Source organism: Fomitiporia mediterranea, assembly GCF_000271605.1.
Source record: "Fomitiporia mediterranea MF3/22 unplaced genomic scaffold FOMMEscaffold_4, whole genome shotgun sequence".
NCBI lineage: Eukaryota > Fungi > Basidiomycota > Agaricomycetes > Hymenochaetales > Hymenochaetaceae > Fomitiporia > Fomitiporia mediterranea.
Genome location: NW_006760389.1, coordinates 3,329,521 through 3,355,774, shown reverse-complemented (window position 1 = coordinate 3,355,774; position 26,254 = coordinate 3,329,521). Strand labels below are relative to the sequence as shown.

Genomic DNA, 26,254 nt, shown 5'->3' with positions numbered 1-26,254 from the left:
CCTTACAGTCTGAAAGTCCAGCATTGTCTTACAGTTATTTAGTGTTATTAGATAAGGGTTACTAGATTGTACTTAGAACAGAGTGTATATAAGTAGCTTAAGAGTTTTAAAACTGAAAGATTAAAGTTGCCTAGACAGTAAACTAGTTGAAGGAACTGTTCCTAGGACTTAAACATTGTTCAGAATCATTCATACTAGCCTCTAACAAAGACTCAGACATTTTAGAGCTTGCTTAAGCATTTAAAAAAGTTTTTAGTGTTTCAGAAGTTGATTCATTAAAGCTATAGTATGTAACAAAAGTATTGTACAAGACTGTATTATATTCAAAAAATATGTATATACACAGAATAATTAGTACAATTAATAAAACTATTGTGTTTTTAAATAGAAGATATTAAGATAATAATAATAATAATAAAAAAGAAAGAAATGTATTATTATATCAGATTTTACATGTAAGATTGTGTAAAGAGTTATGTGCATTTTTTTTGGTTGTACTATTACACTGAACATTGTACCATCCTAATACCCTACCATTATCAATAATACCTACTGTTTTGCTCAATTCAGACTACTCTGGATCTGCTGTAATGGCTCTATATCTTACTCTAACAAAAAAGTAATGTATCTTAGGCTGGAAGAAGACTGGTTTGACTAATACTGAAATTGCAAAAAAACTTGGTTGTAATGTGTTGACAGTATCTCAGAACTACCACAAACTGCTTAAACACCCTAGTCCATACTACACCAAGCTAAAACAAGGCTGTCTAAGCAAATTCAACATTCACAAGTTATACTATACTATTTATTTACTTGTATCTGGTCAAGCAAAGGATACATCCAATCTCAAACACAAGTACTTTCTAAAAGTTTCTGTACAAACAATTCAACATGCTCTTAAGTGATATAGAGTAGTAGCTTAAGTCCCTCTCATTAAACCATACTTGTCTAAAACATACATTTCCTACAGGAGATACTAGGCAAGCAAGTATTAATTTTGGACCATTTCACAATAGTAAAAAGTAATTGTCTTAGAAAAGACGAAAATCAATATATTCAAGTCAGATAGAAGGACTATAGTCTACAGGAGGAAGAAGGATTCATTGTATGCAAAGAACAGGGGAGGGCATATTATAGTTTGGGGATACATTACTATATATAGAGTAGGACAGCTTCATTGTATCAACAGCAATTTGGATTCAGGCCAATACATCCAAATCCTTCAGGAATCACACCTTAGTACCCTCTCTGACTACAACATTCAGAAGGATAAGATTATCTTTCAACAGGATAGAGATCCAAAGCACAAATCTTGAGTGACCTTAAAATGGTTACAATGAAAACATATCAAACTCCTTAACTAGACACTTTTGAGTCCAGACATGAATATTATTGAACATGTCTGGCATTACCTTGACAAGAAAGTATGAGCTCAGAACCCACTTCCAAGGAATGCTCATAAAATGTAGGAGGCTTTACAGGAGGAATAGTATCAGATAGATAAGGATTATATTACAGCCTTATATGCTAGTATGCCTAGAAGAGTTTTAACAAGTGTAGCAGGAGTGCCCCAAGTACTCTCTCTTATTAAGACATCAAGGGAGTGTCTGCCTTATATACTACATAGTGAAGTCTGATAGTCTGAGACATTCCAAGCATAGTAACTCTACATAAGGCAATTGGGGATTTCCTAATCCAGAGCACAATCTAATACTCCCCTTCAAGCATTAATTAGGAACTAGGACTGTATGCCTAATAGTTCGTTTAGATGCTTGATCTGTAGGACATGGAGAGCTTTTGTAAGAATGTCTGCTAATTGATTCTGTGATTGAACATAGTATACATTGATGTAATTGTTTTGAATATAACATTGTACAAAGTCTTTTTGTAAATCAAGGTGTTTAGTGCAAGTATTGTACATTATTTTGTCAGACTTTACAGTCTTTATTACACCTTGATTATTGCAATAAATTGTAATGGGTGCTGATTCAGTCTACAGTACTTCTTCAGTGAATCGTTTGAGCCAAATGGCTTCTTGAGTAGTATATGCTAGTGCTTGCAACTCTGCTTTGTAAACAGATAGTAGTACCAGGTTTTACTGTTTGCTTGACTAAGATATAGTCAATTTAGCTAATTGAAAGACATAACTGTTTATTGCTTTATGTCCTTCTGTCATTTGTCTGTCTGTATCACAATAGCCTTGTAGTTTTAAGGTGTTTGTGCTTCTAAGTTGAAGCCAGCAATTTGTTGTATATTTTAAATATGTAAAGCAATGTTTCACTACTTTGTAGTGATGTGTTTAGGGCTTTTGTAAGTAGTACACTAATTGCCCAGTAATATAAGATATGTCTGGCTGTGTGCAATCTGCAACATATCTTAACAATCCTACCATATTCATGTATGGTATTGTTTCATTATTACTTTTGTTTGTATTGTACATATTGTTTGTATTGTTAGATAGATCTATTCCAGGAGTAATAGGTGTTTGTAGTGCCTTTTTGTTTTCGAAGTGGTAATGCTTAATTATACTTTCAATATAATGCTTTTGCTATAAGCTAATCATTCATTAAGGTCTATCTCAGCTTATTTCAATACCAAGTAACTAATGTATTTTGTTACTGTCAGTAAATGTAATGTGTTGTCTTAATGCATGTTTAAATGCTGTTATTATAGTGATAGTTTTGCTAATAATCATAATATCATCAATGTGTATAAATGTTACAAGAATTGTTTTATTATTTTGTTTCTTATAAAATACAGTATGATTGTAATTAGCTTGTTCTAATCTGATCTTAAGCAGTAGTTCAGTAATCTTCTTGTACCATTGTCTACCTGCTTGTTTCAATCTGTATAACACTTTATTTAAGTATAATGCTTGTCCAGGTTTAATATCTGTAAGTAGCCTGCCTAGCAGTGGTTTCACATAAATGAGTTTGTCCTCATTTAGTTCTCTGTAAAGATATACAGATTTTACATCTATCTAATGTATTTTGTAGTTCTTAGATGCTGCCCAAGATAACAATAATTGTACTGTTAATAGTTTTGTTACTGAAGCAAATAAGTCATCAGAATAGAAGTCTATTCTATTCTTTTGAGCATATCCTTACACTACAAATTGTACTTTGTATTTGTCTATTCAGCCATTAGCCAGTCTTTTGATTTTATAGACAAATTTCATTCCAATTATATTTGTATTCATAGGGGGAATAGTATATATCTACACGTTTTGTTGTTGAAGTGACTGTATTTCATCCTTCATAGCTTTGATCCACTGTTCTTTGTCTATATGTGTTATAGCATTGTAATACATTAATGGATTGTTATAGATTTTGTTAAGGAATTTGTTAAATTCTGTTAGATACATAACTAGGTTTATATTGTCTTTGTAATTTAAACCTATAGTTTGTTTAACTGGTCTTTGCTCTTGTGTAGAGTGTTGTATGACAGGTTCTTTATCTTTATTATTGTCATTAGGAAGAGTTTTATCATCATTTGATGTATCACTGTTATGATTATTCTCCTCTTCAATCCTAGACATTGGCTTGTCTATGAATTGTACATTGTGTTCAACAGTAACTTTATTATCATAGCACACTAAGTGACCTTTACTGTTAGTATCATAACCTAGCTATTGTGTGTATTGGCCTCTAGGTTGTAGTTTATACATTCGTTTGTTCTGTATAATACAATATGTGCCAAATTCTTGTATATTATCTATTTGATAATGTTTGTTATACTGTTTGTAATATGGTGTTGTGAAATTAATAGCAACTCTTAGTGTTCTGTTATAAATAAACGTTTGATATTGTACTACATATACCCAGAATTTCATAGGTAACTTTGCTGATAACAGACATGTACATACACTGTTAAAGATAGTCTTATACATACATTCTGCAACTCTGTTCTGCTACAGTGTATCATGTACTGTTAATCTACATATTGTTCCTTGACTTTCAATATACATAGTAAAGTCTTTACTTAGAAACACTGTATCATTATCACTTTGGAGAGTTTTAACTCTTATACTGTACTGTATAAATAGTCTCATTGTATACTTTACATATTCTGTGAAAGCATTACTTTTATGCCACATAGGTAGCATAGTTACTCATTGTGTAGCATCATCTACAATGGTAAAAAGATATTTGTACTTGCTGTAAGCTTGTACTAGGGCAGGTCCCCAAATATCAATGTGTAGATGATCTCCATAACATTGTACAAGAGGTGTTGTTTGTATTTTTAGTATTTCATTGTATTGTATGTTTGCTTTAATACAATCTGTACACTGTACATTTTTATCATCTGTTATCCTTTAACTTATAATCTCAGGATACTCTTGTATGAGTTTGCACAAGTAATCAAAATTGACATGACCCATTTGTCAATGTAAATCAACAATAGTGATTATGTTAATAGATCATTTATTATGATGAGAAACTATCATATACAAGTTATTTTGTACATGTATTTCACCAATCTTTGTATGAGTAGAAGAATAAATAATACATTCATTGTTTGTTTTCATTAAAACATATCCTGCTTTACATAATAGCACTTCACTAATGAGTGTGAAGTTCAGATTAGGATGATAGTATATGTTTTGTAGTGAAATCATATTCACCTTAGTATGCTCATCAGCTTTGTCTCATAGTTTTACATTAAATGTCATCACTCTACTTTTGCTAAGTGTGAATGACAATTTATTTGTAATCATAACATTTATTAGGGTTGAGTTCTAGACGTTTGTAAGACAGAACAAGTATAGAGTAGTGTGTACATTTGCACCAGAGTCCAATATATTAATACAATGTATTAGTTCAATATTATTGTAATGTATTGTATTGATACATATGTTTGGATCATAATTGAACTCCTTAATGACTTCTTTCATATTGTCAAATGAGTTTATAAAGTTGTCTACTTGTATGACACTATCCTCTTGTACTTCAAATGCTGAAAATATGTCAGATTCAGCAGATAAAGCAGATTCAGCAGATAGAGCAGATTGAACAGGTAAGCTGCTAGAACTTAATGCTGAGGCTTCTACAATTGTAGACTCTAGCATCAGTGTTTCATTAACATCTTCAATGAATACTGTTTCATTATCGTCTCCAATGAATACTACTGTATTAAGTGTAGGTTGAGACAACATAGTAGTAGTAGTAGAAGCAGTAACTGTTTGCCTATACTTTTTCTTTTGAGCTTCTGTTGTTTTGCTTGTTAGAGGGTTTCAGTAGTCTTTTAACATATACTTGTACTTATTACAGTTGTAGCATTTAACTTTATTATAAGGCTTTGTTTTGCCTTTAGCTACACTTTTGCCTTTCATTTGTAGACTGTCTTGTTCAGTATCTTGTTTCGTTTGAGAGTACTGAGAATGATACTCAGTATATGTGTTTCATAATTTGTGTATCAACTTAGCTAGTGTTAGAACGTCTTTCTGAGCTGCTGTAACTGTTGGTAGTTGATTATAATGGGTAATCTGCCTGTCTAGCATTGTTGCTACCCATCTATACTCACAAGGAGTAGCAAGGTTAATTGCTGAGATGTACATATTGTTATTAGGGGCTTTATTGTGTACAGACAACTGCCTGTAGATTTGTTTGATGTTGTCTAACATTTTATCAAACTGTAATACATGCCCTTTTACTGTAAACAATGTAGATATGTCTATAGCATGTGTCATTATTGTTTGAACGTTGTATTGTTCAGAAAGCACCTTCATGAGACTTCTAACACTTGTATGTGTTGTAAAGTTTGCATAAATTGTATCAGTTATTGTTTTCATTATACAATGATACAAAACATTGTCTGTACATATGCTAGCATCATCAGAGGAAGGGGGATCATACTCTAGATGGTCTGAGAGCATTATGGTAGTAAGTGTACTATGTATGTGTAAGTACTATATCTTGTATCCCTTTATACTAGCCAACTTTTCTGTTCCCTCAAAGAACTTCATAATGTTAGAGTCCTTCATCATGGCATTAACAAAGGTATGCATTGTAGACAACATTGTAATGGGTTTGGGGGGAGAGGGAGGTCTAGGGCTTGGTAGTCTAGTAGGAGGCAAAGGCATTCTGTGAGAGCAAGTGTGTAGGGGTATTCAATGAGCACCAAGGCTTATAACCTTTTAACAAGCATAGTGAGAGTGCCCTGAGTACTCTCTCTTATTGAGACATTAAGGGAGTGTCTGCCTTATATACTACATAGTGAAGTCTGATAGTCTGAGATATTCTAAGCACAGTAACTCTACATAAGACAATTGGGGATTTCCTAATCCAGAGCACAATCTAATAAAGAGTTTATACATTAGTAAAAGCTCAAGGAGGATATACTAAATACTAAATTATAATATTCATTCATTCATTCATTTAAATATAAAATGCTAGTTTAAGTTAACTTAATAAAAGTGATCAAAAAAATGCACAGTAACTTTTTTACAAATTAACACAAATTAATTTATATACTTATATATTTAACCCTTTCTACTTACTATAATATACTATATAGTATTTACTTATATATTATAATAATAACTAAGTATTAACTGTTTATATATTAGTGTAATAAAATAAAGAAGTATACTGAATACATATGTGTAATACTTTTGTTACATACTGTAGCCTTAGAAACAATGTCAAATCCTTTAGGAAACTCCTCTACACTCCCCTACAAGCCTATACAGCCCTAGTAAAGTGTATATATGTACTTAAACATAAATTCAGGCTCTCAATTAATTACAGAAGCTACTAGTCAAGCTGTTACTATAGTAATACACTATACTTCTACTAGAAACCTTAGAAAGATTACTACTACTCTCAGAGAGTATAAAGAAGGTAAGGATTATTAGGACTTTAAAAGAGAATGTTTACTATATATCCTTACTAATAAAAGAGCCTTCTATAACAGTAAAAAGAAGATACTCTTTGTACTTTCTTATCTAAAGGAAGAGACAGTTACTGTATAGGCAGAAAATTGAGTTACCTAAAACACAGACAATAATAGCAAAATCCTTTACACATAATTGTTCTAAGAGTTTCTAGAGTAACTGAGACAATCATTTGATAACTCTAGTAAGAAAGAAACTGCTATTTAGAAGCTTAGGCAACTCAAGTAAGGAAATTACTTTATAAATGTCCTTTTCCAACAGTTTGAGATTCTTAAGACTGAAGCTAGACTGAGTAGTAAAGTATATGACTCTATATTGATTGATTTACTTTAGTATACTCTTAATCCTAAAGTACTTTATTAGTTAATGTGCTTATTACTAGTCCTAAGTACTTATAATAAATGGAAAAAGTATACAATTCAGATCAATAATAATGAAACTCAACTCAGGGAGACTCTTACATACAGAGGACTCTCTAGTAGTTAATCTGACAGCTGTCTGTACTTTAATCTTTCTAACAAGGCTCACAACTCTCCTTAATCCAATTCTACTATATATTTGAAAGTCCTAAATGTGTAGACAAATTCTCAACTGACCTCACATCCTTTCAGGTTGACTCCTAATAGAAAAACATTCTTAGGAGCTAGAGAACTAATAGACATCTCAATTAACAATACTAAGAAAAATCAAGCTTGTTACATTTGTAGAGAGATTGGTCACTTTGCTAGAGTTTGTCCTTCTTAGTATTAAAGAGTTGGGATGATTCTCAGAGCTATAAGACTTAAGGAAAGGTTTGATTTTGTAGAGGTAATACAGGAATTAAAAGAAGGGGACTTTATAAATGAAGAATCAAATGAGGAACAGATTAAGGAAGAGGAGTCTTTTGTCAATCCTCAGGTATAGACACTGTGTTATCTAAGGAAGAGTTAGAACAGAGTTATTATTATGTAAATAATTGATGCTAGACATCTGAATCAAATATAGACAATTATTGTTTACACTATAACACTCTAGACAGTAAAGACTCTTATTTCTTTAATGAACCTATTGATTCTGAAGTCTGTAAAGAGGTAGAAGGTGTAGGAATATTTTTAGACATTCCTTATAGACTTGTAAGCTCAGTTTCTCCTAGGAAAGCTTTATACATTTGCTCTAACACTAGAAGGCAACTGGATATGTTCTTGACAATTAAAACAGATCATAGACTCATTAATACACATGCTCTAATTGATTCAGAGTATACTGGATTATGTATAAATACAGGTTTTATTAAGAACAACAAGTTAACAACATATCCTTTTAAGAATCCCTTCCTAGTCTTTAATACTAATAGTATAAGTAATAATGAAGGTCTTCTAAAGGACTATGTTAAAGTAGAACTCTCTGTTAAAGTACATACAGAGACAATTTGTCTAGTAGTCACTACATTAGTATTAAGTAATATCTTTCTAGGATATGATTAGTTAAACAAGTATAATCTGGAGATTAATTAGAGACAAAGTATTGTGTCCTTTACTAAATGTTCAGACAGTTATTTCATGTCCTTGAATGAACTAAAGACATATTCAGATGTTCTAGAGTACCTAAGGAGAACTAATAATGATTCTACTCTGGTTTTTACAATCCCTCATTATCTTAAAGTATATAAGAATGTATTTAGTAAAGAATCCTTTGAGCAATTACTAGAGCATTAATCTTAGGACTATACTATTAATTTAAAGCCAGATTTTAAGGTTACAGATTGTAAAGTGTACCCTCTAGCTTCTAGAGAACAAGATACACTCAAGGATTTTATTTCTGAGAATCTAGCTTTAGAAAGGATTCAATATTTAAAGTCCTTCATAGTGTTGCCTTTCTTCTTTATTAAGAAAGAGGATGGATCTTTGAGACTGATCTAAGATTACAGAAAGCTTAATAAAGGTACTATTAAGAACAAGTACCCTCTACCTTTAATTCAAGAGCTTCTAGATAAGGTTAAAGATTCTAAGTACTTTACAAAGCTTAATGTATGCTAGGGATACTATAATATTTGAATCAGAGAGGGTGATGAGTAGAAGGCAGCTTTCAGAACAAATCTAGGATTGTTTGAGCTTATAGTTATGTTCTTTAGTCTTACAAATGCTCCTACTACATTCTAGAGCTTTGTAAACAATATCTTTAGTGAATTAATTAATAAGGAATTAGTTATTATCTATCTAGACAATATTCTCATCTATTCTAAAGATATTAAAGAGTATAAACACTTAGTTTAAAGGGTTTTTACAATTCTGTAAGAGAATCACTTGTTTCTTAAACTCTAGAAGTGTGAATTCAAAAGATCTACTACTAAGTATCTTAGACACATTATTAGGAACAATAAGATTTGAATACACCTGAAAAAAGTGAAGCCTATTAATGAATAGCTAGAACCAAAGAACTTGAAGCAATTACAACAGTTTACTAGTTTCTGTAACTAGTATTAGAGATTCATTAAGGACTATAGCAAAATAGCTTGTTTACTTACTAAACTAACTAGGAAGGTTCTATTTACTTAGGGAAATAAGTAAAGAGAGGCTATAGAAGAGCTTAAGATACAATTGAGCTTACAGCCTGTCCTTACAATTCTAAATGAGTATGATCTCTTTAGAGTAGAAGCCAATTTGTCTAATTATACACTTGGAGCAGTCCTTTCTCAAAGTAAAATGGTGTATAGTGTCTTGTAGCATTCAGATCTCAGTCTCTAAACTCTGCAGAGTGAAATTATAAGATCTATAATAAAGAAATGCTTGCTATTGTTAAAGCTATTAAGGACTAGTACTAGTACTTGTTGAGAGTAAGACAAATCTTTAAAGTATAGTCTGTCTATACTAATTTGACATACTTTAAGGCTCTCTACAAGTTAAACTACAGACAGGCTTGCTAGAGAACAGAACTGGCAGACTATGACTTTGTTTTAATACATAAACCTGGAAAAACACTTGTAAAAGTGGATACACTGTCTAGAAGTCCTCAATTTGATAAGGGAGAACATGATAACAAAGATGTTACCTTTATTAAAGACTCCTAGTTAAGAGGAATAGTGTATACAGGTAGTAAAGTCATTCTGTAAAAGATCTAGAATACTCAGCAGGAATTGTTAGACAAAGGAGAGGAGTACCTAGCTAGTATACTTAATAGAGATGACTACATATATAGGAATTTAAAGATATATGTTTCATTAGACCTTGTACTAATAGTTCTGAAGGAATATTATGATTCCCTACTTGTAGAACATTCAGAGTATAAGAAGACACTTGAAATGATCTAGAGAGAGTTCTGGTAGCTATAGATAAGGACAAACACTAAGAAGTATGTTCAAGACTGTAATAAATACTAAAGAACAAAATCCCTACACACTACAAGACAAAAGGCATTACATTCTCATAATACACTTGCTAGACCTTAGCAGATAATATCTGTTGATTTAATTAGTGAATTGCCTGAGTCTAAGGGATTTAACACTATCTGTGTTATTGTAGATTGTTTCTCTAAGCAAATACATACTCTTTCAACTACTACAAAGGTTATAACTGAGAGAATAGTTAGACTGTACAGGGATCAAGTCTTTAGACTCTATAAATTACCTAGAAGGATTATACATGACAGAGGACTGTAATTTGATACTAAATTCATAAGAAAACTGTACAAAGCTCTTTATATTAAAGAGAATCTCTCTATAGTATATTATTCTCAAACTGATAGTCAAACTGAGTATATTAATTAAGAGATAGAACAGTATCTCTACTTGTATGTTAACTATAAATAGTTAGACTGGGCAGAATGGATTTCTATAGCTGAGTTTGTATATAACAATTAAGAACACTCTGTTACAAAGTTCTCTCTGTTCTATATCAACTCTAGAAGACACTCTGTAGGCTTTAAATTGGTTTTAACTAAGACTAATACATATTCTGTTAAATAATAAGTTAAGTACATTAATGATGTTTAGGAACTTATAAAGAAAAGTCTGAACCAAGCTACTAAAGCTATAAAGAAGTACTATAATTGTTATTCAGGCCCCTTTATATAGTATAAGCTAGAAGATATAGTGTATTTAGACTCAAGGAACATAAAGACTATTAGACCTACTAAGAAGTTTAATAATAAGTAGTTTAGTCCTTTTGAGATTGACTCAAAGGTTAGAGCTAGTATATATAAGCTTAAACTACTTTAGGGATAGTTAATTCACCTAATGTTTAATAAGATTCTGCTCAAACTATATGTTTCTTAAGTCTTTAACATTCAGAAGGCTCCTCCTCCTCCTCCTTCTAAACTTGTAGATGATGAGATCAAATACAAAGTCAAGACTATTCTTGACTCTTAACTCTATAAGGGAAAGCTTTAGTATCTTGTCAAATGGGTAGGATACTAGGAAACAACTTAGTAGTCTGAAAATAACCTTACTCATACTTAGAATACTATTAGGGACTTTTACAAAGTACACTCTAGTACTCTAAGACAACTGAACATTCTAAAGGGAACCTTTAAGGACTTTAACACTTTACTTAAGTAAAATAGTCTCTAAATTCAGTTGTCTAGAACATACAACCTAAGGAGGAAGATAATGTTAGGATTGTAGGATTGGACCTATTTTATTTTCTTTATATCTCTGTCAGTTTTGTGAAAAACTAACATTAGTACCAGATTTTCATAATCCTTAACATTTTATCTATTGTTCTACAAAGTTTTATAAAGATTGGCTTAGTATTGAGTGTAGGAGAGAGCTACAAAGATGTAAGGTAGTGTATACAATTATAATACAGCTAATCCATTTCTTGCCTAACATAGTAACTTGCACCTCTCTTGTGTAATAGTCTCTTAATTTATATTCTCTAATGTGTAACACTCTGTTAATTCTTCCTAGCCTCTAATACACCTGTTAGCTTTGTAATATTTATCCTTATTATTTCTTTTATCTTATTCTCAAGTTTCATTCTTTACTTTACTCTTGTTATTTAGTTATTATAATAAGCAGTCTGTAGATACAGTAGTTCCTTAGTTTTTTGACTCTTCTTATACTCCTACTTGTTCTTCTAGTATAAATCCCAGCTAGTAGCTTTGGGAATATAGTTAGATTAGGGCTGTAGGTCTACATTTGCAGTTTGAGAGTACTATAAACCTAGAGAACACATCTCCCCTAACAACTAGAGTCTAGACAATCATTCTAATTAGTAATCATTTTGTATAAGAAATACACTCTTATATTATAAGTTACATTTAAGTATTATAAGATTACTTAACTTGTATTTTGTATCAAATAATCTGACAGAAACAGTTGTTATAGAAAATACTTGTAATAAAGCTAAGCAAAGTTGTTTTCCAGACTGCTAGCTATACAAGTCAGATACATGTATTAGAATTATAGTATTCTGATTATTGTTAAGTTACTAGATAACTTTCTATAAACTTTTGAAAGGATTTTCAGACTAAAAAAGTACTAAAAAAGGAGTAGTCTGAGTATAAGCAAAGGGTTGTAATTGTAAGTAATATGTAAACTGGATAACACTTGTAGTTTACTTGTTTTCAGTCTAAAGCTCTGTAAAAAGGGTCTAATCCTCTCTTTTAAAGTAGAAAGTTGTTCTATTCATCAAGTACCTGTCTTAAAAGGAATGAGTAAGATCATACAGATCTTATCTATACTCTTTTTGTACACAAATGCTTCAGATGCTGCCTTAAGTGAAATAGAATTAAAATGATCTAACAACTGTAGAAAAATACACTACAGTCTAAAATAATTTTTTTCAATTTTACTTATAAGACAGGTACAAGTATTTTGGATTTTGGAAGCTTCCAAAATCATACAGGAAGTCACCCACTGGTATAGCTGCCAACTGCACTCAAACTCATACTTGACAATAAGACAGAACAATTAAAACCCAAAATCAGTTGTCCCTTAGAACGAGTCACCTTCACGTGATTGAGACGCGGTGCTATGGCTGACTAATAATAATACAATTTGCGTGCGCGCGTACTTTTGGAAGCCACGATCATTCATTGCGAATCTCTGTCTTCTACCACGACCATGCGTGAAACAACTTCGCGCCATTTCCTCGATGTCTCCTTCTCCCGCAATCAACAAACCGGGTATTTACTCCCTACCTGCGATTCCGTTGATTTCCCCCGTCTTGCGGAATGTCTGTCACTAGGGTTTATCAGTTGCGAAGACGCATCGGACTCGGAGCCTGAGCAGAAGGCTCCTGGTTCTAGGAAGCGATCCAAAGGAAAGCGAAAATCAATACCGAAGAAATTTGCTCGCCCGGTGAAACGCGGGAAGATAGAGGGGTCATCTGCTGCCGGCGGCATTGCCAATGAGTCTGCTGTTCCAATAATCCGTCATACCTTTGAAATAGAGTTCGTTCTTGCTGAAGAGGAACAAGACGTACCTGAAATGCAGCAATCTATTTCACCCTTTCGAGATTTTTTGCACGTCATCTCAAGCAAATGCAGCGAACAAGCTCAAGGGCAAGACGAGATTATCTTTGACGTCGGAACGATATATCCACATGCGTACCTGGGCAAGGTTCATGCATGCAAAGACGATCCCTTTGCGAATGGCCGCATGTTTCCTCTTCCACTCTCAAGCCTGATTATTCTTCCCTCCCTGTTCGACTCTGTTAAAGATATAGATCACGATTTCAATTCACGCTCTCTCAAGGACATCCTTGCTTCGGCATTCAAGTTACAGCAAAACCGACGCGCTAGAGTGTCAGGTCCACTTTATGTTATTGTTCCCAATCACACGGCAATGAACAGAGAAGACCGCATAGTACCCGTCATCTTGCGAGCGGAAATCACCATTTCCTTGTTAGAACCAGCTGTCTTCGAACCATTGACAACGTTCCGAAAGAAGGATTCAGAAATAGAGGAAGCTCAGAGGCGTGTTTTGACCTATGCTTTTGGCCCAGGACCTCCACCACCAAAAGCCTACAGCGGTTCTACAGATATGCCGTTCTTCTTGTCATGTTTACATCCCGCTGCGCCGCTCCCTTCAGATGAAGCCAATCAAGCTGCTCAACCTGCCGATCTCCTTCCGCAATTGCTTCCATTTCAACGACACACGGTTAACTGGCTTCTCTCGTGCGAAGCGCGGCGAATTTCTGAAAAAGGCCAGATTGAGGATCTAGATAACCATGGGTCAGAATTGCCATTGTTCTGGGAGGAAGTTAGTCCCGTAGACGGAAAAACGTGGTATTTAAACCACATAACCGGTTGTTTGTTGAAAGAGCCACCACCTAAAGACGAATTCTTTGGAGGCATTCTTGCGGAAGAGCCTGGACTTGGGAAAACGCTCGAGAGCATTGCTCTTGTATTATTGAATCCCAGTATTGATCGCAACCCCTCGGTCAGTAGGTGGGATCCCGTCGGCGTTATTGACGTCAAGGAAGTCAAGGCGAGTACTGCATACCTTTTGGTCCTTGTGTGAATTAGTTGTGACGGAGAAATTATAGACAACTTTAATTGTGACGCCTGCTGCTCTTGCACAACAATGGGTTGACGAACTCAAGTTACATGCACCGTCGTTGAAAGTACTTGTGTATGAGGGATGGACGAAGGTTCCTGTACCAATCACGGCACGTGAGGCACAGGACAAAGCATTGCAGCGCTTACGGATGTTGAGGGAGCCACGCATGCGGGAGAAACTTGATGACAACGACATTCCGGATGAGGATGACGTGGTCGACCTGGAACTGACAGCTGAAGAGAAGAAAGAACTTGCCGAGGCTGCGAATCAGATGACATGGTGTGATTTTGTTCATCAATACGATATCTGTATAACAAGTAAGTGAATCATATTTCCAGTCTGGATCATCAACTTATGACGTTTAATCGATAGCCTACAACAATTTGCAGCACGGTATGCCTTTAACGCTAGAATAGAGTCAGTGAAACAATATTGACTATCTGCTACTAGATCTGGGCGTTGCACGAGCACCTTTACAACGACCACGTAGAGAAGTTGCTAAGTACGCCGACATATATCGCGACCGTTCTCCCCTCGTTATGGTAGAATGGAATAGGGTAATCATGGACGAGGTTCAGATGGTAGGAGGAGGGAAGACAGAGTTCGTGAATTCCAAAGATAATCTAAGACAGTAGTGCTCAAAATCGCTTTTATAGAGAGATGGTGTCGCTTATCCCTCGATTGTCGAGCTTCGCAGTGTCTGGGACACCTGCACGTGCGAAAGTTGATGACCTCGTTCATGTTATCAAGTGAGCAAAATATCCCGCCCACTTATCAGCATCGCTACTTACAAATATGCGCATCTTTAAAAGGTTTTTGCGCATAAATTCCGTCATAGGCTCGCCGAAAACCTGGTTGCGTTTACAGAAGCCCGCATTCGCAGCATATTTCAGAGACCTGTTCGGACGGATTGCCGTTAGGTAAGTCTGTTGTACGGCCGAGTGTTCTTGCTATCTGAAAGTTCTCTTGTTCAGGACGATGAAAGCAAAGGTGCAGAATGAACTTACAATCCCTCAGCAGAGTCGATTTGCTGTACCTATCGAATTGGGAAAAGTCGAGAGACATGTCCGTAGCTCCTGACCTTCAGAGACCTATTTCTAACTTATTCATTATTCAGATCTATGACGAGAACTTTGAGCAGGCATTGAATGATCTCGGTCTCGACTCACGGGGCGTAGCTGCTTCGTCATCCTGGCAGCTTGACGTTATGATTCTTCGTAATTGGATGCGCCGTCTGCGTGGTATATGTACTCATCCACAAGTGGGTAAGCTTGCAAGGCAAAACGATCGATTATCGAGGGCTGGCGCCGCGTTGAAGAGTATAGGAGAAGTTCTCGAGGTACGTATTATAGGGCATTATCAGGAACACTTCTCTTAGTCATGTCTACTTCCAGGACATGAAAGATCAGAATTGGCGGAAACTTATGGATGAAAAGAAGTCGAAAGTGAGTAAAATATATATTCTCATCCTTATCTCTCAGTAACAATTCCCAGATTCAAACCCTTGTCAGACGATCACAGCTCATCCAGCACAGTGATAATCCTCGGAGGTCCAGAATAGCATTAGAAATACTTCTGAATGCTCGTGAGGGAATGGATAAGTTGTGCACCGAAATTTCGGATGTCATCACTGAGCATAACGCTAAGGGGGAAATACTAAAGCGGGAAGCGATAGAGGAGCAGCGGTCAGCGGAAGAACGCGATTCTGGTTCAACGTCTAAAGGCAAGAATCCGGAGCGCGAAGCCAGTATGGCGCCTACGGATAATTCGTTGGAGGATGATCTTCCGACGACACCTACGGGCGTGGAACATCGACATAAGAAACATAGCCTTCAGGCGCGGCTCCGAGAGGCTCATGTCCTTTTGCATCAGATTTACTTCCGGCTCGGTGACGTATATCATTCTCTGGGCGAATCACACAGTAACGAAGAGAATCATTCGTACGGAGCGGCTGAAGTGCTGCGCAAACGACTCTTGAATAGTTCGTTCTCTCACTCTATGAAATATTTCGCAGAAGAACTGATAGTGTTCATACTCTATAGCGACTGAGCAAGTTGCGAACCGTTCAATTGCACAGGTCAAACTGACGGCCGAGAGAAAGACTATCACTAAGGAAGATATGGCGGTTGAACATTGCGGAAAAGGTGGAATAAACAGCGAGGAGCTCGTAAGTGGCAATGCATTTATGTTTCTGTACATGCGCAAACTCTACTTTCACTTCAGCTTCGTAAAGCGGACAAAATCATCGATATATTAAACCAGCAAGCAGAACTCCTCATCGATTGGCGGGTTCGAATCTTCAAGCTTCTTACTGAGAGTTTATCCGCTAGCGAGGGTGACAGCGCAGATGGAGAAGAGTACGCGCGAACACTCGAGACACAGGGAGAAGCAGAAACATACCTACAAGCGTTTGTAGCATTGCTTGCTGACCGCCGAGAGCTACTCGTAGCAGAACGCACTGCTCTTGCTGCTCATGAATCGAAAGAGCGTAGGGTGCGACACACTGCTGCAGCACAGAGAGCTAAGAATGTCGAGGGCCTCAATCCTGAAGAGATGGCACCTGAGCATGAAGTGTTAGAACAAGAACTAACGGAGAAGCGTAAAGCAGCTAAAGCGGATCACGACGGAAAGGCTCTCAAATCCATATTCGTCCAGTTGCAACAAGTTGCGGGAAGTTATGTCAACGAGAAGGATCCAGAGAAAATAATTGCCAAGCAATGGATCACCAATCTGAAATTGATCATGAAAGAACAAAGTTTGTTTTTGTTCTTTGTTCGTCTGAAATAAGGTTTGCTAACTTTGGGTGAAAAATAGCGAGCTTCCATGAGAAGCTAGACGCTGACCTAGCGCCACTTCGCAAAGCCTTTAACGATCGCATTCAGTACGTACATAAGCTCAAGCTCCTAACCTTCGTAGACTCATTAATTTGCAGATATTTCCGTCAGCTTCAAGAACTTTCTGACTCCGTTCGCGACGTCGATTGGGAAGGATCGATAGACGATGCAATAGAGAAGACTCATGTTGATGAAGACACTACTGACAAGAATATTAACGAGCGTCGAGCACGACAACGGTATTTACGAAACTTAACTGAAAACGAGGGGGACGAAGAAGATGAAAAATGTTGTATCTTGTGCCGGTGTGAATTCGTTCGGGGCTTCATGACACAATGGTGAGTTCATTCCCGTTCATTCATGATTGACTCACAGGTGAACGTGACTTCTTTCTTAATATAGCGCACACGTTTACTGCGAGGTATGATAGAGCTACTACGAATATGGACCTTTGATGCTGATGGATGACGTGTCCAGGACTGTTTGAAGGCTTGGTTCTCTCGCGGTGTTGGAAGAGCTTGTCCAATTTGCCGGTAAGTAATGTACTTACATGGATTCTTTGCTAGAAAATTTACTGACTCCGCGGCCAGTGTCGCCATTGATCCAGATCAGTTGCAACGAATCACTTTGGAAGAGAAGAAAGTGGATTCGTCAAGTCCAAAGAAGCGTTACGTACCCGACAGCTCCGAGAACGCTCCTCATTCTAGACGTGTTATCGAATACAATACGATCGATTCAGATGTTTTTGAAGAACTGCGGAAGATCGTGTGCCTCGGTAGCTACGGGACAAAGATCGAGACCCTCGTTCGTCATCTTCTCTATCTCGAGGAGGTCGATCCGGGGTGCAAGAGTATCGTCTTCTCGGCCTGGGCTGACTCCCTTTATAGTGAGTGATACTTTTGCCTTGGCTTAAGGTTAGAAAAATATCTGAATTCGGTTCAGTCTTGGAGCGCGCATTGACTGAGAATGGAATTGCGTGCCTTCGGATCGACCAAAAGAAGGGAGGACAAAATGCTGCGAAACTCTTCAAGACGGACCATCGCATCCGAGTCTTACTGCTTCATGGGTACGTAATTTCCCTTTATCATCTTCTTTATCTATAATTTCCGACGATCGCCGTCAGTGAACGCGAGAATGCCGGGTTGAATGTGACAGTATGTATTGCTGGATATGAGGACCGGTTATATGGCTAATCCCTTCGTATGTCGATTCAGTGTGCTTCGCGAGTCTTTCTGACAGAGAGTGTCGTGCAACATTCATTCGAGCTGCAAGGTACGCATTACGCAGTAAGCTTCGTTAGAGCTTTTACAAATTACTCATGAAATTACATCCTTTAGCGATTGCTAGGATAGACCGATTGGGTCAAACGCGCCCCACTGAAGGTAGGAGGACAGACACAATGTGTCTTTTACATTCATCTCAAATTCTATGGTTACTGACATCTCTTACGTAGTATATTGTTATTACGCAGAGAGTACGTGTCGACTTGTACTTCTTCGGTTCAGACAATTGACATTTACACGTACGCAGACACTGTTGAAAGGAATATCCTTGACTTGGCCGCGAAGCGTGGCTTGTCGTTGTATACAAAGGATCATGCGATCGGGACGGTTAAGGTGACGTCTTTCGAAATGGATAAAAACAGGCAAATCGATTCGCCTGTGAAGAATAGCAAGAAGCAGAAGGGCCAGAAGGGTGACTTCATATTCAAGTGCGTTGTTTGTGTTTCACACCTCACCTGGCTTCTTTCTCTCTCTTGTCGCCACAGTGCTGGTTGCTGACTTTTGGATGTGCCTGTATGCGACCCTCTTTTTTTGTGCAGGGCGGATGACATGCTGGCGATTTTATTCCCCCATCTGTTCGAGGACGTCGAGTATCTGCTTCCCGAAGGAACGGAGACAGACATGTTGGGTGGTGATTTTGGTGATTTTGATGACGGCAATGATGGCGAAGATGCCAATGCCATCAGTGAACAAACGCAGCCTGTTGCTGGACCGTCTAGACTTGCAGATCTGATGAATGGAAGGACTAGTGCGTAAAGGATGGACATGACATGAACGTACTTGTAGATACCCAGACCGCATATAAGTACTGTACTGCGACTGTGGAACTAAGAATTCGCCTTGCTGTGCAAGTTTTCCCTTTTGACTTCGGAGTGTTCCATATTTGGCAAGGACACCTCGGTTAGCGCTTTGGCATATCACCTGCTCGGCTGTGTCCTCTCTGCATCTCTTCCTTGCTCTCGTCCCCCCATCACCTGCTTTTCCAGCGCCGACGGGTGTGCAGACCAGTACGTCTTTGTGCGCAGAGTACACGTCGCATTGAGAAAGGGGGAAGACACCAGAAACGTGTTTCCTCGAGGCAACTATACAGCCACTGCTTCCGACCTCAAGGCTGGCTCGTGTCCGCGCGATACCTCTTCATATCCGATTGCATTTTTCCGCGTAAAACCACTTATCGCTTTGTCCACCCACATCATCATGTCCCAGCAACAACTTGACGCTGCTGCTACTGTTGCGCCTCCACCGATGAGCGCACCGTCCACCTCCACGTTCACCTTCGCGACCCCATATCCCCCGGCGGCTACGGCCACGGTCGGTTCCCAAGCCACCTTGAAGCAGCGACGCGTTTCTCTTGCACTCCCAAACTCGCCGAGACTTGTGCCCGCCTGGAGCTTCAGGGACGACACAACCATCGACGCGCACGTTGCGTCCAGTTCGCAGATTCCACAAGACAAGAAGGGCAAGATGCGCAAGGCCTCAGCTGATGAACAGAAAGTCGCCGACAAGGCGTCCGTACAAGTACCCGAGAAGCGCCAGCGCAAGAAATGGACTGAAGAAGAAACACAAATGCTTGTCAATGGCTGCAACGTTGTAGGTCTTCTTCCTTATGCTAAGTGCTATCTCGGCTAAGCGACTTTTTTCTTCAGTGGGGAGTTGGTAACTGGAAAGCCATTCTCAACGATCCGAATCTCAAATTCGACAGTCGCTCTCCCGTGGACCTTAAAGACAGGCGCGTACCCCTCGTTTGCATCATGATGCGGTCATACTTAATTTTCATGACTCTTTCATTTCAGGTTCCGAACGTTCTTCCCGGACGCTTACAAGCTTCATTATCCTAACGCGAAAACGCACTTGTCGTCCAAAGTCCGTTCTACATTACCTGATGGTTCATCTCTTTTCGAAAAAACACGAAGCAAGAAGCGCCGACCATTTACCCCAGAGGAAGATCAGGCGCTTAAAGCAGGTTACGAGAGATACGGTACCGTTTGGTCGACTATCGTTAAAGATCCCATCTTCCAAGAGCAGAAGCGACGTTCCACCGACTTGCGGGACAGGTTCAGGAATGCGTTTCCTCATCTGTACCAGGCTGCTGGCTATAAGCCGAGAAGCATGCCGAAGAAGAAACGTGGTGATGCGTCCATTTCGGCTCCTCGTGCGACCGCGGACGATCAGCTTCTCCCGACGCGAATGGCGGGCACTGCACGCCGAAGAAGGTCTCGCACGACCACTGGGCACTCTTACAGCGTCCCTCAGAGCGCAGCTGTCTCCGAGGATGAAGATACCTCTGACGAAGAAGAGGAAGACGCGGAAGTCAAGAGGCGGCCTAACGGTCTTCCGAGTGAACTAGTGAAGGAGATGACGCCCCAGCCTGAGACGACTCACTTCAGTCCTCCTGAGTCTATGCTTAACGAAGTGACAATGCATACCATTGACCAACTAGACGACCTGGCGTTCCCAGACTTCTTACCAGACTCTTCTCAGGCTCTGTCAGACTCTACAACCGAGCACTCCATTTGGTCTTCTGGTCCACGCAGCCCTCAGCAGATTGACAGTTGGTCATCCGCGGCGACGACGACCACTGCATCTCCAACCTCGTCACATCTATCAATGAACGACTATTTCATGGACTCTACTGCTACTATTGGACGACGAGAAGGCATGAATATGATCGGCAAGTCTGCATGGGGAACCTCGGATTGGCTTTCTGCGAACCCGCGCATGGATCCGTCAACCAGCAGCAACTCGTCGTTTGCTGACGGCCCTTCTCCGCCCCCATCGTCGCCATTTTCCTTCAGCAACCTTTCGCACGGAATTATGGATCGCTACGATCTCTTTCAGAACTCGATCGCGCACGACTTTGCCTCCGAGGTCGGCGCAAGCGACGCGTATTCGACGTTCTCCGATCCGGAACTATTCCCGTCGCAGAGCATGCGCGGTTTCACTCATCACTCGAACTATGCTGGAGATCTCATCTTCGGCGCGCGTACACATCAGCCTGCGGCACCTGCAAACACCTTCAGTGGCCTCGGTCTTAGTGGAATGCACGAACAGACCGCAGGCATTAACCCTATGCAGTTGCACACTCCGAGTTTACCTGGGATTGACGAGTTGGCGGCTATCAACCTCAATGATGATGATGAACCGATGATCGCATCGACAACAACGACGGAGACCAGTGTCAAGAAGGACGACACCGAGTCATCACTTGCTTTCGATGCAGACCTGAGCTCTCTTATTCACCTACCACCGCAAACTTTGGAAGAGATCGCCGGATTGAGCGGGGACGTCTCGCAAATGGAACAAGAATCCGCCGTTACTCCTCCAGCAACTCCTGCTCTTACCAGTCGTGTTACCCGCGAACAACAAGGCACCTCATACTCCGCGCACAATCGCTCCATGTCGGTACCGCCATTCGAGCGCGTTGTCTCGCGCCAACCTCCGCCACCGGGTCACGCGACACCCCATCCTGCACCTACAAGGTCATTGTCGCAATTCGACATTCCGCCATTCTCGCATGATGCAGACTTGGCTTCGACCCTCCAACCGAACACGATGCAGACCAACTCTCCTACCAGCACCTTAAGCGCATCTTCGTTCTTCAGCGCCTCACTCATCAACGATTCATTCAAGTCCTTAGACTTATCCGACCTAGTCTTCCTCGACCTACACGCTCCCACATCCGACTTCACAACCCACGACCTTATCGACTCGCACACAGACGAAGCACGGAATGGCCAAGCCCTCGACTTGGCTCAGTCACCGTCGCATAGTATGTCTAGTATGTCCAATTCCATCTTACACAGCGGAACAGGGGTTAGTGGTGGAATGGATACGTCATCCCTCTCCCTCTCACCATTACCAATGTTCGACACAATTGGCAGGGCGGCTGGATCCGCCTTGCATCAGCGTGTGCAGTCGCAGACGAACTTGGCTGTTGCGCCGAAGGATTTGTTCTTGCCAACGTATGATAGTAAGCAGAAGAGGGCAAGTTGGGATGGGACGCAGGTTTGAGTTGATTGATGATGTTGGGTGATGGATTGGTGTGATGTCGGGTTACGATTTCCCTTTTCCTTTTTTTGTGCCTTTCTCTTCTTTTTTTGTGCCGTCCCCCTAATCCCCTCGGTTTCTCTGTGTCCTGACGTTCTTTGACTCTTCATGCATTGTACACATGCATTATGCCCCACTTTCTTTACGTCTCCGCGTCTCTGCGAATGTTTCCATAGCTGGATTTTCCTCTCCTTTTCACTTTCTTTATCTGTTTCATTTTCGCTCCACTCAAACAACCTACACCCACACACTTTCTGCATTTTCTTAACAGACCTATCCAGCATTACTCTCTTGCTCTCCTACTCTCTTACTTTTCCTCTTACTCTCGCTCTCGCATTGTATCATTGGCTCGCGCAATTCGTCGTCGTTGGGAATGGGTTTTCCTTGTCTCTCTGCCTTATTCATTTTCCTGTCTTTTGTCTGTTCTTTCTTTAGTTATATCCCTTGAGTCCTTGAATGCAGCTATACATATTACTAATGATGTTCTGTACTCCTTCAATGAAGTACAGTTGGGTAAGAACTAAGTACAAGGTGAAAAGGTAAGGGTGTGGTAAGTTCGAATCGAATAAATGTGTTTAAAGAATATGGGGTTACTCGTAAAGACCGAAGACTGACGCCGAACCATCGGTACAAAATGAAACTAAGGATAGATCCCCGTACACGTCAACACACTGCTCCAGTCAAATACAAACCCAGTCAAACAACCCAATCATATCATAATCGTTTCAATATGAACATCATTCTGAAAGTCGTTCCAAAACAGAAGTCAACAAAATGCGGGAAAGGCAGAAGGGGTGGGCCTTAAGTCATAGGTATAGTCTTATAGATATATCTGCATGATCACACTTTTTTTTCTCTCAGACAGAGCTTTCGATTTTTCCATGAAATACCATTGGGTAAGAAGTACAAGGTAGAAATGTAAACATGCAGTAAGTTTGAGTACATGTGTGCAATGCAGCCACTCATAAATTCCAATGTCGGACAACCCATGGAAAAATAAAACTATATAATAAAACCTCCGTATACGCGCTCGAATAAGCGAATGCAAATATCGGAATAACCCAATCATATAACCTAATCAGAATCATCAATCGTCAGTGTTGTTGAGAAAGTCGTTCCAGAATAGAAGTCAACAAAGGCAGGAAGGAAGATCGAAGAGGTGTTGCCTTGCGAGTAATAAATTACAAGAATAGATATATCTACACAAATCATGATATTTTATTAAATTGAGCTTAGGATGAGTATATTTTTAGGTCAACGCACAAATCGTCGCATATAATGCACTCAATGACTGTGGTGCATAGGAGGAACCTAAGTGATGACACAATACGTGCCACTCCCGCCGTTGCCGTCATCATAAGATACGGGGACGCTAGTGTCTGCCTCGTTCTCTTTCTTCTTCGAGACAAAGATGGCTGTGAAGGAATCCATTGTTGGTAGTTTGGTAACTGGTGGGAACTATACGCGAGGAAGCTCGAAAACCTTGGAGTTAGAGGTATGTGCTTCGCTGAAAGGTCCAGAAGAGATGTATCGTCAGAACGACGGACGAAGCGGATCAAACAAGTGCTTTTATACCCCTTCCCCCTCTACTTTTCCTTTCATAAAGTCATACAGCCGGATTGACGTTTGACAATAACATCAAGGAATATGTAACACGTAGCATGTAGCACATAGTATGTACCTCTTCCTCTCGCCATTTATGCAGCCGAATTGATGCGGTACAATAGTAGACGAGCGAGCGAAAACTAAATAAAAGGACGGGAAAGGGGAAATGGGGAAGGAAGAAAAGGGGAAAATCCTCTGCATGCTTGAAAAATTGACACGGTACTTACTATTTAGCTCCGGCGTCCGCCTAGGATCTGCATGCGTTTTGCATATTGAAAAACTTTGTGCATGAGTACCTGATCGACGTGGGTCTTCAATACATTCGATATTTGAATAATTTTGTATGCACCTATTTGGCTTTCCTTTTCGGGAAGAGACAAATAGAACAAATGGACACACAAAAACGTGTGATCAAGAGTCAGCAAAGTGCAGGGACATAATTGAATTCTGAAGATGCAAGGAGAAGTAAAACAACAAAAGAGTAAACTTTCATTTTTTGCTAATTTTGTCAAACTGTAAGCAGGCTGAAAGGAACAAAAATGAGCTTTTAATATAGTGAAATGGAGAGTGTCTCAAGTGTTCAATGCAACTCTAGAGGGGCAATACCAAAGTGCTAGAGAAGAGGCCCAGTTACAGCCCTGGATTGTCCTGGCAGAACTAGTTACTTGATTAGCATGCAAAAACAAAATAGAGAGAGTTAGAGCTGTATTAAATATTAGGGAGCAAATGTTCAGAGTGTGTTTAAGAAGTGTCTTCAGGAGATTAAAATCATTAGGTCTGACTCTGTCCCTAGCTTTAAGTGTTCAGAAGATAATCATCTCTGAAACCTATAGTCTATACAAAGGGCTGAGGAGAGATTGTTTCATTTGCTAATATAGAATAATTGTCTAACAACACAGTACCTTCTGTGTAATATCTTTCCAGGACTAATAGACAAGACACATATTATACAGGGTATTCCTATAGATATCCAAATTAGCTACATTTCCTCAGTAATTTATACTAGTAGTATTACTGAGTAATTTAACCTACTGTACAAAGGTATTAATAATAAGAGTCAAGACAATAGGTAGAACACTATGTAAATTTTGTTTAGCCTTGTACAGATTTGCCAAAGTTTGATTTAGCACCATACTTCTTTAACAAGTCAATACACAATCAAAAATGCTCTAAATATTCCTGTACATGACTTTGCTCAATTTGAATCAAGGATTGATTACAATGTTAAGAACTTGTTAGAGTAGACTAACAGGAAACTCATCCATGTTCTCAAGGAAGACAGTTGTAAGTCTTGCATCAGAATATGTTTTGAAGTGGATATTCAACATACTATGTTTTATGTCTCATTTACTAGTATAACACAATGTATCTAGTATATAAGAGTGTGTATATATACACATCTAACTAAGTATCATTCCAAGCTCCCTATTCTAACAGGTTATAAGCCTTGCTAGCTTGTGAATAGTACTATTGACACAAACAACACTACAAATACAACCTCTACCTCAGATGTCTACCCCTCCTCCTAGTACTAGTACTCCACCTACAAACACAATGCCTCTAACAATACTACAATCTATGTTAATGTTTGAGTCTCTAAAGATTAATGACAATCAACTTACTATGTTCTTTAAAGACACAGAGAAGCTTACAAGCACAAAGAACTATAAGATATAGTAACTACACATTACAAATGTACTAGTAGCAATACTACTCAGTAACCATCTTACAAACAATCCCCCTAGTACAGATGTAGACAGTATACACATAGGGAAACTATTGTATCATTTCATAAAAAAGACAATATCAGATACAGTGTATGCTAACATTATAATGCACAAAACAATGAAAGACCTTATACAGGCACTAGCTGATCAATACAATGTGCAAACTATGTTGACTCACACAGTTGATATATTAGTACTGTTTACAGCTAGAGGACACGTTTTACAGTTTGACAAGACACTAGATCAAATAGAGTAAGTCTATACATAACTGGTAGCTCACAGTAAAGTACTAGACAATAACACTTATGTCTCAGTAATAAATCTCACTACTCTAAGAGAGTACAAGTGGGTTGTAACAATGATTAATAGGTAGAACACACATT

The 26,254-nt window shown here is 38.8% G+C and overlaps 3 protein-coding genes across 3 annotated transcripts; 2 read left to right on the top strand and 1 right to left on the bottom strand.

Moving 5' to 3' along the window:
* Positions 1-13,658: 13,658 nt before the first annotated feature.
* On the top strand, positions 13,659-19,248 carry FOMMEDRAFT_81201 (uncharacterized protein; the record flags this gene model as incomplete). Its single annotated transcript, XM_007264876.1, has 23 exons — positions 13,659-14,297; positions 14,362-14,692; positions 14,826-14,976; positions 15,032-15,124; positions 15,188-15,295; positions 15,350-15,440; positions 15,493-15,714; positions 15,770-15,820; positions 15,870-16,356; positions 16,418-16,542; positions 16,599-17,134; positions 17,194-17,256; positions 17,308-17,547; positions 17,612-17,630; positions 17,687-17,742; positions 17,800-18,095; positions 18,152-18,275; positions 18,333-18,363; positions 18,424-18,481; positions 18,547-18,591; positions 18,663-18,683; positions 18,740-18,920; positions 19,032-19,248. 23 exons carry the CDS (start codon positions 13,659-13,661, stop codon positions 19,246-19,248), a joined length of 4,185 nt encoding a protein of 1,394 aa, XP_007264938.1.
* A 339-nt stretch (positions 19,249-19,587) lies between these two features.
* FOMMEDRAFT_139688 (uncharacterized protein) lies at positions 19,588-22,808 on the top strand. The gene is made up of 3 exons (XM_007264875.1): positions 19,588-20,082; positions 20,139-20,221; positions 20,286-22,808. Exons 1-3 carry the CDS (start codon positions 19,690-19,692, stop codon positions 22,501-22,503), a joined length of 2,694 nt encoding a protein of 897 aa, XP_007264937.1. The 5' UTR covers positions 19,588-19,689; the 3' UTR covers positions 22,504-22,808.
* A 1,042-nt stretch (positions 22,809-23,850) lies between these two features.
* Positions 23,851-23,970, bottom strand: FOMMEDRAFT_187199 (pheromone-like peptide; the record flags this gene model as incomplete). The annotated part of the gene is made up of 1 exon (XM_007264874.1): positions 23,851-23,970. The coding sequence occupies one exon, from the start codon at positions 23,968-23,970 to the stop codon at positions 23,851-23,853; it is 120 nt and encodes a 39-aa protein (XP_007264936.1).
* Between the last annotated feature and the right edge of the window lie 2,284 nt (positions 23,971-26,254).

Bases quoted from the DNA above. Each gene is read 5' to 3' on its own strand.
- FOMMEDRAFT_139688 (XM_007264875.1), top strand. From the start codon at position 19,690: ATGTCCCAGCAACAACTTGACGCTGCTGCTACTGTTGCGCCTCCACCG. The intron at 20,083-20,138 runs GTAGGTCTTCTT...TTTTTTCTTCAG, and splicing joins TTGTCAATGGCTGCAACGTT to TGGGGAGTTGGTAACTGGAA. The intron at 20,222-20,285 runs GCGCGTACCCCT...CTTTCATTTCAG, and splicing joins CCCGTGGACCTTAAAGACAG to GTTCCGAACGTTCTTCCCGG.